Source organism: Rhamphochromis longiceps, linkage group LG13 (assembly GCF_057381845.1).
Source record: "Rhamphochromis longiceps isolate RC_006_pf linkage group LG13, R_longiceps_female_GT1.1, whole genome shotgun sequence".
Taxonomy (NCBI): Eukaryota; Metazoa; Chordata; class Actinopteri; order Cichliformes; family Cichlidae; genus Rhamphochromis; species Rhamphochromis longiceps.
Window position 1 is genome coordinate 3,041,426 of NC_140569.1, and position 17,262 is coordinate 3,058,687.

Here is a 17,262-nt window from a genome sequence, read left to right on the forward strand (position 1 = left end):
GTAGTCTCAATAAAGAGCTTCATGTCTCAGGAACAGAAGCGAGCGTTGTTACCCTGCATGTTGGTTCTGTTTGCTGATTTCCTCTAAGTTTGTCTCCAACCGTGTGGGACGGACGGCTGCTCAAAACAGGCGACGGCACATTAATCCTCCATGTTTGGTTCAGGCCGGCCCACACGTTAAGGCGGGCATGGAGCACATACAGTCGAATCACTCCGGTCCTGCTTAAAATTCCTGCAGTCTGAACCCAAACAAGCCGTCGTTAGAATGAAGTGACTGCAGTTTGCAGCAGGCTGTGCCTTTAAAGGTGGGACCCCTGGGAGCACATTCACAGACATCAGTGTGTTTAGGAGATCGAGTCATAGGAAGAGCCAGGAGCACATGTGGTGGCTGTTTGGGGAGCAAGAGGAGTGGATCCCTCTCTCTCACACACACACACACACAGCTACAGCAAATGTGTGTGTGTTGGCTGTACTGAAGGCCCCGTGGGACGAACTGCTTCACCAGCTGTGTTCTGACACACAGGAACACTGAGGGCCTGGGGACAGCACACACACACACACACACACACACACACACACACACACACACACACACACACACACACACACACACACACACACACACACACAGAGATCACATGTGTGCACTCAACCGTGTCGGGATGAGAAACAAACAAACTCATGGATATGCACACAAACACTGCAACAGCCGAAAATACGACTGAAATATTCCAACTTCTAAAGTCAGTGCATGAAAACCGTCTTTTCTACTCGAATTTAAAACAAAACTCCAGGAAACATCAGATTCTTTTTATCATCTGTCTCAGACTGAAACACGACTAACAAAATCAAACTAAGATCTGCACATCACAAAATCCCCCACAGAGGGCAGGTCTTCTATTCTGAAATCGCACACCTATCCTTTCATTGTCTTAATGTGAGAAAGTCAAACACACACACACACACAGGCTCAGTCTTCAACTCTCCCGAGGACGGAGGAGCAGGACGTGTGTTTATTCGTCTGTTGAAGACACTTGACCTGGATTGTCTGAGCTGCTCTGGGCCGAAAAACAGCTGGAGACACACACACACACACACACACACACACACACACACACACACACACACACACACACACACACACACACACACACACACACACAATCAAAATATTTAAACTATATATTGAACCTGGGCATTAATGTGGGTTGTATGATTTTAGAAATGTTAATTCAGTGAAATATTCAGCTGCTCAGCCGCCACACAGGATCCAACCTGCACATCTGCACTGACTGTACGGGTGAAGATCTCAGGCAGGGTACGAACCACCACCACCCTAACGCTTTTAAAGACAGCAGTTATTTTAAATAAATCCACAAGTATGGTCTGCCATCAGAAACCATTTCTGGGTCCACTCAACCGGTGCCATCAAATGATCAGCGCACAAAAAACAAAGCAAAAACAGAGCTCAAAGTCGTGCTGATGAAAGCCTGGAGAGGCCGAGGATGACATATGACACATGACATCTGTGCTCTGAAATAAATAAATAAAGGTCAAAGAACTGAATTAAGAGACGAGAGGCTCGTCCCACCCAGGAGCTGCTGCAGGGAATAAAGTTTATTCAGTCTGGAAGCCTCGAAGCAAACACATGCAACATGCAATTAGGTCCAACTCTGTGAAAGGAGGAGGAAAACATGAAGAGCCTCTGAAAGATGGAGCAGCCATGAGCTGGGAGGAGGGTGGGGTCAGGGGGTTGAGACAGACAGGAGAGAGAAGGAGGTGAGTTCAGGTAAGTGCTGAGAGGTGTGTGTTTGTCAGGGAAACAGAGGGGTGTGTGTGTGTGTGTGTGTGTGTGTGTGTGTGTGTGTGTGTGTGTGTGTGTGTGTGTGTGTGTGTGTGTGTGTGTGTGTGTGAGAGAGAGAGAGAGTGAGAGAGAGACAAAAAGCTGATGTCTTCATTTTGTAGAAAGCTGAAAAACGATCCAGTGGTCCACTGCACAATTTGATATGGACACACACACACACACACACACACACACACACACAGATCTGAAGAATCATCATCAGATTAAGTTTCAGCAACACTGGCTGCTTAAACAGTGTGTGCACACGCACACACAGACACACACAGTCTGAGCTCTCACATTTAAAGAGCTTTTTGTAGTTTCCCTCTGCAGTGCTCGACTAAAACTTTCACCAGCAGGGGGCAGAGTTTCACCAGTGTGGTGACATGTTTCGTGTGCCGCAGGTTTCGCTTTTTCACTTTTATATAAGCCCACATGTCCCACAGAGCTGTAAAGAACAACTTCCTCATTAACACTGATATAAAGATTACAGCACTGCGCCACCTTGTGGTATAAAATGGTACTGATGTGGGCCTGTCTGATCATTACTGTGTTTTCTTTGAAAGTAAAATCTCAGCCCACATAAATATATCAACAGCAGTGATCACAAAACGGTGTATAACTGAACACAGTAGTGCAATTTTTAACCAGGTCTTCCCATTAACACCTGACCTGTCCAGAGGGTCAGTCAATGAGCTCGTCAATAGCTTCAATGCTAACATGTTAAATGTAATGGATACAATTGCTCCCATTAAGGTGAAGGTTATCTCTGGAAGGAAAAAGTCTCCATGGAGAAACTCCACACTGGTGAAAAATGAAAAAAGAGAGTGTAGGAAAGCTGAGCGCAGATGGAGAAAAACAAACCTCCAGGTTCATTATGACATTTATAAAGAGAAACTTCACAATTATAATTTACAACTGAGGATTGCAAGGAGGTCCTACTTCTCTGACATCATCACTAAAAACAGCCATAATGCTCGGGTCTTATTTTCTACAGTTGACAGGCTAACAAACCCTCCTGTGTCAGTGGCAGCTGAACTTCATTCGACCATGGCCTGCAATGACTTTGCCAAATTCTTCACTGAAAAAATCCAAAAAATTAGACAAGCAATTGGTACATCAACAGCAGATCCAGGATATGTACTGTGTCCACCAAAAAACTGTTTAAACACCATGAAACAGTTTGACCCTATTAACAGCAAAGACCTGGAGGACATCTTAGGTCAACTGAACTCCTCCTCCTGCTGTTTAGATGTCCTGCCAACAAGTTTTTTCAAAAAGGTCTCAAAGACTTTAGAGTCAGACCTGTTACAGATCGTCAACTTTTCCTTAATGTCAGGTGTGTTTCCAGAACCACTAAAAACTGCTGTAATTAAACCTATACTGAAAAAGGACAATCTTGACAAGACACAAATGAACAACTACAGGCCGATCTCAAATCTCCAATTTTTAAGTAAGATCATTGAAAAAGCAGTTTCTCAACAGCTCAATTACTTCTTAAAACAGAATAACTGCTACGATGCCTTCCAGTCAGGTTTTAGACAGAACCACAGCACTGAAACCGCTCTGACCAAAGTGTTTAATGACATATGTCTGAATACAGACAGTGGAAAAATGTCAGTCCTAGTTTTGCTGGATCTCAGTGCAGCATTTGATACAGTTGACCACAACATATTACTCAAACGACTGGAGAACTGGGCAGGTCTTTCAGGAACTGTACTAAACTGGTTCAAAACATACTTAGAAAACAGGAAATACTTTGTATCAATAGGTAACTTCACATCTGAACAGACAAGCATCACATGTGGAGTTCCCCAAGGTTCCATCTTGGGACCCCTTCTGTTTAACATTTACATGCTCCCACTGGCACAGATTATAAAGAACAACAAAATAAACTACCACAGCTATGCAGATGACACACAAATATATATCACAATGTCACCAGGAGACCGAGGCCCTGTACAGGCTCTTGGTAAATGCATTGAGGAAATTAATGACTGGTTGTGCCACAATTTTCTCCAGCTAAACAAAAACAAAACTGAAGTAATAGTCTTTGGCGCCAAAGAAAAACGATTACAGGTCACCAGAGAACTTCAATCTATACACCTAAAAACCACAAACCAGGCGAGAAATTTGGGTGTAGTGATGGATGCAGACCTAAACTTAGAAAAACACATTAAGACAATAACAAAGTCAGCTTACTATCACCTCAAAAATATTTCAAGGATAAAAGATCTGATGTCTCAACAGGACCTGGAAAAACTAGTCCATGCATTCATCTTTAGTAGGCTTGATTACTGTAACAGCATCTTTACAGGTCTACCTAAAAAATCAGTCAGACAACTACAGCTCATTCAGAACTCTGCTGCTCGAGTCCTCACTAAGACCAAAAAAGTGGACCACATCAGTCCAGCTCTGAGGTCTTTACACTGGCTGCCTGTCCGTCAGAGGATAGACTTTAAAGTTCTGATGCTGGCCTATAAAGCTCTGAATGGTTTAGGACCAAAATACATCAGTGACCTCCTGACCCAGTATGAACCTTCCAGATCCCTCAGGTCATCTGGATCCGGTCTTTTATCAGTTCCCAGAGTCAGAACCAGACACGGAGAAGCTGCATTCAGCTTTTATGCTCCTTATATCTGGAACAAACTCCCAGAAAGCCTCAGATCAGCTGAAACACTCAGTTTATTTAAATCCAGGTTGAAGACTCACCTGTTCTCAGCTGCATTTGAATAAAGCACCAAATCCACACTTTTAAGCTTAAATTTCAAAACTAACATTTTAACTACTGATTTTATCTACTGTTCTGATTTTATCTGTTTTGATTTTATATACTGTTTTGTTTGTTTGTTAATTAGTTAGTTTGTTTGTTTGATTGTTTTAATCAATTTTAAATTATGCTTTTTACTTGTTTTTGTTTCTAATGTCTCTGTAAAGCACTTTGAATCACCTTGTTGTTGAATTGTGCTATACAAATAAACTTGCCTTGCCTGATTACAATGGTGCAGCGTGGTTCGACTTCTTCTGTGTCATAGTGATGGTTTCGTCCAACGCCGTTGATGCCTGTGGTTGTTTGCATTGAACCGTTTTTAAACCTATGAATTTACCTTTTTAGGCATCGTTGACGGAGCCTGCGTTAACCTGAACATTCACATCGTTGCTTTGTCCAGATTTCAGCTAATAAATAATCAGATTCATCATATTAGACAATCTCAGTCGGCTCGCTCGTGATGTAAGACTGAAGTTTCATTTATTCAAGACAGGCACGTGTTTACAGGTAACTACAGACTGTGTTTTTATGTCTTCAAATATATTTTTTCATTAATTTGGTTTATTTGATGTATATTTTATCATTTGTAGGATCACTTTATAGTCTCTCTGTGTCGCAGTTACACACAACGTGAGGTTAGCACTGGCTTTCTTTTTGCTTTCACAATGACAATAAGGTAACAAATGAAACGCCACCTGTAACGTTTCCCTCTGATTTAGCTTTAAATACCTGCTCCTCTCCAACATTTAAACCAGGTTCCTTCTGTCTGCAGTGACGTCATTGCTGCTTCTTACAGTTATGCAGACCACCCTGACATGCCTTCATCTGGATACAAGTGCTGTGCAAAAGGCCTGAACCACCCTCATTTCTTCCTTTTTTGCGTAGATGTGTTGTTAGGTTGGGATAAAGTAAGATTAGGCTGAGATTAGGGTAAAAGTTCAGGAAACTGACTGTAGAGAACATGCCATCCTCTGATGGCTGTAAATCTATGGTGTGTATTTAAACGTCAGCTAAGCCATTAGTCATGAGCTAAAGAGTGTCTGCAAAGGGAGGTCAGCGGGGACACGTCTGCGTGCGTGGGGGGAGTCACATATATGTGGCTTATGCTTCATTTAAATGAAGGCTGCCTCTGCACCACAGGTGCTGGATGTACACATTTTATTTCAAAGGCACCAGAAAACACCAGCAGCTGCAGTGAAGTACGAACAAATTAGCCTCCAAGTTAAACTACATAAAAATGTCCAATAAGTCGCCTGTAAATGAGGCATTAGATTTGTCTCCAAGCATGACATCATTGAGAATGTTGGCATGATTTAACTGAGCTGGTCGGCTCCTGTGATGTTGCTGTGATGCTGCACAGCAACATCACTGCAGCATCACAGCTCTGTGTCCAGTTCTGAAAATCACAGCAAATCTTTTTTTGCACACATGAAATCAAAAATTTTAAAAAATAAGTGTGTAGGTGTGAACCTGTGAGGGTCTGTGCATCCACGCCTCATACGTGTGTGTGTGTGTGCGTGTGTGTGTGTGCGTGCGTGTGCGTGTGTTTGCGTGTGTGTGTGTGCGTGTGTGTGTGTGTGCGTGTGTGTGTGTGCGTGCGTGTGTTTGCGTGTGTGTGTGTGCGTGTGTGTGTGTGTGTGTGCGTGTGTGTGTGCGTGTGTGTGTGCGCGTGTGTGTGTTTGCGTGTGTGTGTGTGTGTGCGTGTGTGTGTGTGTGTGTGTGCGTGTGTTTGCGTGTGTGTGTGTGTGTGTGTGCGTGTGTGTGCGTGTGTGTGTGTGTGCGTGTGTGTGTGTGTGTGCGTGTGTGTGTGTGTGCGTGTGTGTGTGCGTGTGTGTGTGTGTGCGTGTGTGTGTTTGCGTGTGTGTGTGTGCGTGTGCGTGTGTGTGTGCGTGTGTGTGCGTGTGTGTGTGCGTGTGTGTGTGTGCGTGTGTGTGCGTGTATTGGCCTCAAACTAATGAGGTGGAAGATAAACAGTGAACGTTCCACATCATCAGGGTCATTAGCCAACAGCTAAGGACAGGAGGAGATCTCATTGGATCTGACACACACACACACACACACACACACACACACACACACACACACACACAGCTGATAACTAATTGACATAAATAAATCGGAATAGTTTGACAAAAATGAAACAAAATTGCTCAATGAGCTGAAAATGAAAGACAACAATATGAAATCTTTAAACCTTCCTGTCTCAAATCATCGCTCAACATCATCTCCACCCGCTCCACCCTCCCCTGCACTCATGATGATGAAAGAATGAGGAAGAACATATTCTCTCAGATAACAGAGTTTTTAGGAGGAAGGATTTTCCAGTGGCTCCATCTGAAAAGTTCAGAGAAGCAATTCTTCTAAAAACTCCGGCCAGGGTGGAGATTTCCGAAAACTTCGTTTTTGCATTTACGTGTGGACGGGATAATTTTTTAAAACGAAAACGGAAAATCTCCGTTTTCAAAAATACCCGTGCACGTGTGGACGTAGCCTTAGTTTCTGTGTTTAGATCAGTTTTAGTTAAATGTAAGCAGTATCAGTCTAAATACAATTAGGGAGTGTGTCTTTACATGCCAGAAAAAGGGGCGGAGCCTGGACTGGAATCATGAGCTGCACAAACGTCGCCCAACAAACACGAATGTACCAGACGCCACAGCGTGAGCGTCGCTGTCTTTTTCTCAAAGGGTGCATCCATAAACACAAGCACGTGTCGTACTTCCTCGTAACCTGGGTTAAAGTTGTGTTTGCTGCTGAGGTCGGAGGAGACTTCCTCGGTGCAGAGGACTGTCTGACAGCGTTGAGACCGGCCCGCTGTCTGCGCCCGTTGTTCTCCTCGGGGCCGAGTATCGACAGCGGTGTCGCCTTCCCCTGTTTGTTCGATACCTCTGTTCTCTGCTTCCTGTCTGTGCGACACCCGACGCCACCACCCCGTGTGTGTGCGTGTCTCAGTGTGTGCGTGTGTCTGATGCCGCAGTATTTGCAGGCAGAGCAGGGGATAAAGTTGCATGTTGTTCTTTTCATGGCAGCGTTTTTCAGAGCGATGGATCCCTGAGAGGATTTAATGTTGGTGGGCATACACAGGCCTCGCTGACCATAAACACGCCGCCTCACCCTGCGGCTGGAGGCAGACGGAGCATCAGCACAAACACTAAATAATCAAACCTGAGCTCGTAACACTCACACGAGTTTAAGCTGCGACAACCGATATTTCAGGCTTTTGGAAATGTTTCTCTCCTCGGCATCATTCCCACCGATCTATGAATCCACCGACCTGTGAGCAGACGTCTCCTTCCCATCTGCACAGCTCTGAGACTGATTTAAACCTGTCTCTTTCATATACAGCGAGCAGAGCTATGAGGTGGAACGGCTCTGCTGTGCTGCTGAGTTTGGAGAGGAAAAAATAAAGCGCGCCTGTCAATATGACAGATGTGTTCTCTGTGTTGTAGCACCGGAGGGCGAAAGCAGACGCTGTGAAGGACTCTGTTTCTTCAACGTGCCCTTTAAAGTGCAATATTTTGACTGAGGTGACCTCCCCGCCGCCGCCGCCTCAGACACACGCACACAGCAGCATCGGGATCAGCCTGACCCCCTGCGGCGAGACGATCCTGCCTGTGTTTGTGTGTGTGTGTGTGTGTCTGTGTGTCAATCTGTGTTTACGGTGTGTCGACAGGTATCTCTGCCGGTTAACATCCGAGACTCCGAGAGAGTGTGTGTTTGTGTGTGTGTGCTCACCCATGCTGTTGGTGGAGCTGCACCACATCAGCAGACAGCCGGTGCACAGCAGGTTGAGCACCCCGAACAGCAGGATCCTCCACGACTGCAAACGACAACAAACAAACAAGAAAGCCGTCAGAGAGCGGCGGCTCAAGCTCCGGGTCGAGGCCCCGCTGAGGCCCCGTCATACCAACAAGCAGTCCTTTAATTAGCATCACATCGACGAGAGGCACGAGGGACTTTACTTCACTCATAGTGCTGAAGAAATGTTTTGAAGCTGTTTTGAAGCTTTTTACCGACTGGGATGGATCAGTGTGGTTAACCATATGAAGCAGAACAGATACAATTATTTTAAGTTTATTTGCACACGTGAGGCAAATCTTTTTCGAACATGCAATAATAACAAAAAGGTTCATAAGCGAGCAGGAACACCAGCGCTCCTCAGACATCTTTACATCCGGCGAGCAAGGAGCAACGTCAGCTGATCAGAGTCAGGCTTTGATCAGCTGACACTCAGTAAACCAAACAAAACTCAGAGTGACACAAGAGGTTTTTTTTAATACATTTTTTGAGGCTTAATCACGTCTCAACCACTCACCACAGACAGCTCTCCTCTAACAGGCAATCAGAGCTCCAATCGGATTGGGAGCTGCTGGTTTTGGCTCTCGGACGGAGAGGGTGAGTTTCCCACCTGCAGTCCCGCCGCTCTGAGCTCAGTGAGATTTAAGTAAACGCTCTGAGTGAACGAGGCTCGCTGAGGTCTGAATCAGAAACACGAGCCCAGAGGAAGGTCACATTCAGAGCACGAGAGCAGGAAACGGGCTCGGTGATGACAAAGAGCAGCTCTGCCCGTCAGGAACATCTGCAGGGCCGAGCCTCTTATTCCAAACAGAGAAATAAACGAAGCAGAACACCAAGCGTATACAGCGCTGAGCCACGCCTCATTTCTTTAGATTTTGCCTCGAGGAGCCAGGCTGTCTTGTAATTCTTAAACAGGTCTTGAGAAATAGTTCTCCAGATTATCTGAAGGTATTTTTAAGTTGTTCTCTGGACATTGGCGGCTTTTTCACTCATTTTCAGTGCAGTCCATGTACTTGATCATTTTCACCGCAGTTTCATGTTTGTTAAACCACCTACGACTCATTCAAGCAGAAATAGCTTCAAACTCAAAGCATGAATCAGTGTTATGTCTACACACAACTGAGCACCTGTTACCAGCAGGTGTTTCCATTTCTTTAGTAGAATCTATGAAAAATGCCAAAATCTGACATAAAATAGTATTTTTGCACCAACAAGGTGAAAAGAATTTGCTGAAAACTTGGCATATGGAGCACAAAAGAAGAATTTCTTCTTCTCCTTTTTATTTACAACAGATCAGAGATGACCTGGACCTTCAGCTGATCGTCTACTGTTGACTGAAGCCTCCTCAGAAATGTCTCGTGAAAGGGCGGCTGTCAGTATTTCCATGTATGTTTGCATGTTTCAATAAATTACTGCATCTATTACTGCAGCAACACATAAAGAAGGCCTGGCTCAAGACTTTTACACAGTGCTGTGCTTCTTAGCACTTAATGATACGCACCAGCAGACCCATACGCAGCATTTATAAAGACATAAAATAGGCCCTAAAGCAGGCCCTTGTGGAACTCCATATGTCATGGTGGCTCAACTTTACCTGAGAAAGCTACACCAGTGTTAGCTTCTGTCCTCATGTGTGGTTTGTGTTGGTAACCAGTAACGAGGCGACATTAGTGATTACTGGATGTTATTCCCAACAGGAAACCTTTGTGATTTTTTAAGGGAACATCCAACTTGACTCAAAGAAAATCCTGCTATTAAACCAATGTCTTCCTTCTCTTACCCCAACCAATCACAGCAGATGGCCCCGCCCCTCCCTGAGCCTGGTTCTGCTGGAGGATTCTTCCTGTTAAAAGGGAGTTTTTCCTTCCCACAGTCGCCAAAATGCTTGCACATAGGGGTCATATACATTTTCTCTGTATGGTCTAGCTTACAGTATAAAGCACCTTGAGGCGACTGTTGTGATTTGGCGCTGTATAAATAAAACTGAATCGAGAAGATTTCACTTTTAACAACAGAACAGCTGACCAAAGTGCTGTACAAAAACAAAAGCCTGGTTAGCTGATCTAAGCTGATCATGGGGCGATCGTGGCTCAAGAGTTGGGTGTTCGTCTTGTAATCGGAAGGTCGCCGGATCGAGCCCCGGCTCGGACGGCCTCGGTCGTTGTGTCGGTCGTTGTGCAAGACACTTCACCCTACTGGTGATGGCTGGTGCGATATGGCAGCCTCGCTTCTGTCAGTCTGCCCCAGGGCAGCTGTGGCTACAATTGTAGCTGCCTCCACCAGTGTGTGAATGTGAGAATGAATGAATAGTGGAATTGTGAAGCGCTTTGAGGGTCTCGAAAAGCGCTATATAAATGCAATCCATCATTATTATAAGAGAACTCGACGGCACGTGAGGGTGAAGCTCGCACAAATAAGAAGAGGCAAGAGACGCATTCCTGTTGTCTGCATAAAGCTTTGTTGTTACAATTTGTTTTACATCCTTTAGTTAACAGTCAACAAAATACATTTAACTGCGTCTTCCTACAATGACAAGTAAAAGATCTCAATCTTAACCTTAATAAAACGCATTTTTTTAAAAAGCACATAAGGCGCATTTAAATCTCTGTGGGTTTTATGGGCAAACACACAAAGGTGACACAACTCCAACAGAGTCCGCAGGTAAACGTTGAGTGTTTTTACTGTGAGTACAGCCTGTTCCCTCAGCCTGGATGTGCAATCAGCAGAATTTTCAATGAAGAGAAAAAACCTTGAGTCCAGGCTGCGTGTGCACGTGTGTGTGCGTGCACGCCTGTGTGTGTGCGTGCACGCCTGTGTGTGTCAGAGGGGAGAGAAACGAGAAATGGAGCGAGGCGGGCGAGCGACTGTGTGTTTGTGTCCTGGCCTGTCACTTCGTGTTGGAGTCATATGCCGTGGTGGGGAGCGCCGAGTGCTGTGAAATCTACAATTACTGTGGTGTGCTGTGTTATGACAGCGTTGGGGCGTCTGGTGACAGCACTAGCCAGCGACAGGCATGGGAGACCTTCAGAGTGTGTGTGTGTGTGTGTGTGTGTGTGTGTGTGTGTGTGTGAGAGAGAGACAGAGAGTGTGTGCAAACACAGAGACAGCACTCGAGCCAAAACACCCCCCCACCTTCGCTTCCCTCCACGTATGCAGAGCGCCCAGGGGAGCGCGCACAGCGGCCACATTGCGACGCTCTGCTGCCCCCGTTTGTCTGTCAGCGGCCTCGCCCGGCCGTCCGGCGGCAGCGTGACGGCGTGCCAGCATATTGAGGCTACATGTGACACTGGAGTGACAGAGGGTCAGTCACCAGGTACTGTATTAAAATCCCGAGTCGCTGCTGATGCCAGGCGCATCACGGCATCACCACGCAGCGCCAGGCACATGTGTGTCATCATGGCGAGCAGAGGTGTGACTCACACCAGTCTCGAGACTTTGTGCAGAGCGGGATTGTGGGATATTTTTTTGTGTGTGGCGAAACCCACCGAGGCTCGCTTTAGGTGGCAATTAAAACACAAGGAGTGACCTCCGATGACCTCGGTGTGGCGCTCAGACCGCACCGACAGGCCTCGCTGTCTCCAGGGTGGCAGTGTTCTCCTCTCAAAATAAACCCACTTACATAATGAAGCGGCGGCGGCTGCAGACGCGTTTTCCCGCTCGTTTGAAGCCTGCCAGCCTCTCCCTGCCGCCCTGCAGTCGTGTCCTTCCCGATGTCCCCGTTCAGCTTCGTCGGGACGTTTTGCTTTCAAAACGTCAATGCAGCTCCCCAACCCTGTGCTGAGGGAGAACTGCAAGAAGCTTCCACTTCTTCTTCCCAGGTCTAAAGTCTCCTCCTGTGTTGGAGGAGGATCTCATCAGTGTCATTCTCAGTCTCTCCAGCAGGTCTGTGTGGCACAGTGGTCCAGTGGTTAGCGCCGGTGCAACAGACAGTCCAGGGTTTGAATTCGGTCTGAACACATGCACGTTCAGCTAAACTTGTGATTCTAAATTGTCTGTAGGTATGAATGTGACTGGTTGTCCATCTCTCTTTGTTAGACCTGTGATGGACCAGCGACCTGTCCAGGTGTACCCGCCCCTGTCCCGCCCTGTGTCAGCTGGGATTGGCCCAACCCCCCTCAGCTGACTTTTGGTTCGTTTTCAGTGTTTTCTTCCTGCCACGTGATGTCGTTTGTCTTGACGAAGTTCTGAAGAATTTTTTTTTGGTTTTGAAGCCCTTCAGTCTCAGATGCCGTCCGACGGTTATGGGGCTGCAGTCGGCACCAGTAACGGCCTTAGTTTGGGTCGAGGATCGTCCGGTGTCTCAAAAGACAGCCAATCAGATCCTCCGGCTCAGTGCTGGTGACATTTTTTGGGGTCTTCCACTTGATTCTTTTGTTCCATAACCCTCAGGATCCTTTAAGAAATTCCAAATGACCGTCTCACTGCGTCCCTGTTTATGCAACACGACCACGTTCAGGGTTTGTTTACCTTTGCCATCAGGACTACCTGACAGAACATGACAATGAATCCACATTTTTGCACCGATTTAAAGACACGTGGTCCTAAACCTTTGATCACCTGTTTCGATTTAAGTGTTGTTTTCAATAAATTGCTCGAAAAAAGTTTCTGTCTCACTCACATTTCTTCTTGTTGCATGTTGAAGCTCTACTTGGAACCTTGTTGAGATCCAAAAATGCAAAATATAATTTTTTTTTTTTGTTGTTGTCATTTTTAAAGTGGTTTTAAACTTTTGATCAGGACTGCACCATCTCTCTGGCCAACTGCCATTACATTTGAACTAGCCTGACTTCAGTGCTGCTGATTTTCCTCCATCGTTTTAGAAATCCTTCAGGCAGCACTCCTTTAAGTTCTGCTCCTTGTAAATCTTTGTTTTAACGTAACAGCTGGGAGGAGAGCCGCACTGATCGCTGAATGGGGCCGTTTTTAACGCTCAGTTTGTCTGATGTCAGGAACTAAAAGAAATGGCTGCGAGCAGAACATACAGCTGGAAGTCTGACAGTAACATAATCACACAGTCACATCCGTTTCTGTAGACCGTGAAGCCGCAGGTAGCTGCTGCAGTATTCTCCTGAGCAACAGGTGTCGCCACTCAGACGATCCACCACACATATGAAAGGAAGATTCGAAACTAGAAGCAAAGCCATTAAAAAGTGTTTTTATTTTTAACAGAATGTTTCATCTTTTTGAACATCTGCAGCATGTCGGTCTATAAAAATCTGAATCTGTGAGCTTCTGAATGGATGTGTCATTAACACGCTGGTCAAAGGTGACACGATCGTACACTCGCGTCTTCAACCAAGAGGTGCACCACCAACCGAAAAGACATCAAAGCAGCCACTCGCAGTTGTGTCCTTGATCCAACACAGCTGATTCAAATGGCTAAATGACCTCCTCAACATGTCTTGAAGTTCTCCAGAGGCCTGGTAATGAACTAATCATTTGATATAGGTGTGTTGACCCAGGGTGAGATCTAAAACCTGCAGGACACTGGCCCTTCAGGCCTGGAGAGGTCCACCCCTGGTCTACATACTACTCTTTTTCCATCATCACACACAGCTCGCCGTTTGTGCCTCTTTCACACGAACTCGTAGTCAGACTGGGAGAGCCCGTGCTGACTTTTCCAGTTGGTAACCACCTTTATGTGACCGCTTGGCTGACATTAGGAAACAAAGGCCATCCCCCAGCTGGCGCAGGACGCGTGTTCATTTTGAGGCACATTTAGGCAGCGAGAGTCTGACGCCGACTTCGTTTCACAGACCTAATGTCAGCATTTATGGCATGAAACCTGCAGATTTCAGCGATCAGTAAAAATATCTGCATCGTGCTGATAAAACCTCAAATCAGATGTTGACGAGCTTTATTGCACAAACAGGAGATGTAAGCGGAGACTGGAGGCGAGGCGCTGAGGAAGCACGTCTCAACTTTTGCTGCTTTGAATTGCGTTTGGTCGCTAAGCCGTGTACGACACTGCGTAATCCAATCCCGGGCTCTACGGGGAGGCTGGACCCCCTGCTAGTGCATCACCAAAGTGGATTATAGCACAATAACACACACACACACACACTTAATCCTTTCACATTCATTACCATGCCTTCAGTGTTTTTGCTTTTTTTTGTCCTGTTCTGAAACATTTTTAGCTCCACATCTGTGCCTGTTTTGTTTTGGCTCTACCTTATTTTTTAATGCACTGTAATTGTATTTTTATTTATAAGCAGGAATCAGTACAAACTCTGCTTCTGCTCCTTGTTTTTATGTTGTTGTTGAATATTTAATTTATGTGTACAGGGGGAAATCGCAGAAGAAGAACCCTCCCTGGGATTTAAAGTCGTGTTGCAGGAAGGGCGAGAGATGCTGACGAGACGCCTACAGCAGGCGGCTGAACCGGAGGCTGCAGCAGGAGCCAGAAGCAGGAAAACCAGGCATGAACACAAGCCTCGTGTGCGATGTCTGAAGCACTAACATTTGCACTACACAGCTCCTACCAGCATTTAATTCAAGCTGCTCAGATTTAGGAACTTTCAGACGATCTGAGCTCTGAGCGAGGACAGCTGGGTTTCAGTGAGAGTTAAGTGAGGAAGGAGAGTTAACTAAAGGACACTCAGTATATTTATTCCATGTCACCGTTTTGTTTTTTGTTTGTTTGTTTGTTTTATACACTGGGATTATTCTGCTTGTTACAGCTGGAGATGTTTTCACATTTTGTGATGGACTGATCCAACTTTTTCCCGTTCTCCTCCGATACTGCAGCTTTGGGAATCGGTTGACCCCGAGCACTGATCTGATGTGTGTGTTAAAATAATACCGGGGCCAAGTCCTCACCTTTTCCGTGGATCCAAGTTTTCAGGTCGTGATGATGATACAGGCCCGGACGCTAAATGCTCACCTACGAGCCCAGCCTGGCCTTAGAGATAAGCGGAGGAGTTAAAAATAGATCCGTTGCTCCTTCGTGTTGAAAGCGAGCCAGCTGAGGCTGCTCAGGCGTCTGCTTTGGATGCATCCAGAGCGCCTCCCTTTGGAGGTTTTCTGAGGACATCCAGCTGGGAGGAAACCTCGGGGTAGACCCAGAGAAAGAAACCCAAACCTGAGCGTGATAAAAGCATGTTCCCATTTCTGCTCAGTCTTTCTTTCCCTTTTTATTCTCTGGCTTTTAAACCGCACGAGTTCTAATGACTGTTTATTCACTTCATCTTTTATTCTTTTAGCTCCACAGCACCTCCCGTTTCAAGCAGAACTGAAAGGAAACTTCAGAGTTAAATGTGCCCAGATTTGGTCACCGAGCAGCGATCTCTGCTGGAAACGCCGCTAATAAGTCAGAGGTGGTGGAAACCTCACGGGGTTGATGGAGGGTTGTTTTAAAGGCCTGGAGTTTGATGTTAAAGGATTATATGAATCCAGACCGAGCGTGGACATCGACCAAATGAAGTGACAGGCTGACGACGATCACCCACAGAGACTAGCCGCCTCCTGGTGTGGGTGATCCTGGTGAGTGCGTGCCATTTGCTTTTACAGCCTGTGATTTGGTCATTCGAGGGCGAGTAGGAGTGACACAGGAGACTTTAAATTAAAAACACATAATATATCCACACATCCTTTAATCTGATGACCTCTTCACTCAATTCAGCACATACATGCAGACTTTGGGAAGTCCACATGGATCTCCCTCTTTTTCACACAGACTGTTCACCTACATCAGCCACAGCTGAAGTAAATATCACTCAGACGGAGCACAAACACAAACTCAAAGGTTTCACTGCCAAAAATCTCGCTTCTGTGTGTTCATATGTTCATAGAAATGAAACCTTACACTCAAAGTAAGCCTGATCTGCGATAAGGTGTGTGTGGTATTCCCAGTGAGTTTTTACCATTGCAGTTAAAACACCCAGCGCTGCATGTTCATATAAAACAACTTTCAGTCTTTTTTTTTTAATCTACAGGTCTTTATGATGTCAGAGAGAGAGACTCATGTGCAGAAGCCCCACCCACCTGCTTTTCAAACCTTATTTTTCCAAAAGCAGCCAATCAGAAGAAAGTCTTTGGAGGAAGGAGGAGCTAAAGCAGCTTGTCTCACACTGGATGAACTGAGGGTGCCGTATAAGAAAAATTATTCTGAGCTGTTAATCATGCAGAGCTCACCACAGGGCTGTTTGTACCTGCCACGGCTCATCTAGTGTGGAACAAATAATAAAAGCTGGTTTCTGAACAGATTTTGGTGATTTTGAAACTGCACAGAGTCACAGGTTGACTCATCAAAGTTTAAGGGAAAGGTTTGCTACTAAAATCCTAAATTCTGCTCGGTTTAATCTTCCAATCAGAGGGAATATTCTAAACTTTAACCAAAAAGCAGCAGCAAAACAGATGACAGCAGGAAGCAGATGAGCGGAGGCTCTGCCGGCGCTCCGAGGACCTTTAACGAGCTAAAGAACGTGAAATCAGCTCACGAATGACAGTGTTTTCCTCTGAGGGTTTCATCCCTGCTGGAACACGGTGACCTTTCAGGAAAACAGGATTACAGGAGGTGTTTGGGCTGGGCTCGGCGTATGACACACAGCGTCTAACCAGCTTATCGGGATTATAACGTGAGGATCCTTCAGATGATCGCCGCTCAGTGAAAACGAGAGGAGGCCGAACAACCAAAGCCCGGAGAGGACACGACATGTTTCATCACTTACTCGTCTGTCTGAGGACACCAGCCTGAACTCCTGCAGAAGCTTCCCAAAGATGGATCTGTGCGTCTTCCTGAACGGGTGAATAGTCCCCTGAAAATTCAAAGCACACGAGGAAGAGCCATGAGAAGCAAAATAAAAGCCCTCGGCTGTCAGTGAAATTAAACTACGATCAGGTCCAGAAGAGCGGCA

General features: G+C 45.8%; 1 protein-coding gene across 1 annotated transcript in view; it reads right to left on the reverse strand.

Annotated features, from left to right (window-relative positions):
* Nucleotides 1-17,262, reverse strand: part of slc30a6 (solute carrier family 30 member 6) — a 78,368-nt gene that overhangs the window by 58,395 nt on the left and 2,711 nt on the right. The window contains exons 3-4 of the mRNA XM_085428420.1: nt 17,077-17,163; nt 8,345-8,429 (exon numbers count right to left, since the gene is read on the reverse strand). Of these exons, the coding sequence (XP_085284546.1) occupies nt 8,345-8,429; nt 17,077-17,163 (172 nt within the window). The remainder of the gene's footprint in view (nt 1-8,344; nt 8,430-17,076; nt 17,164-17,262) is intronic.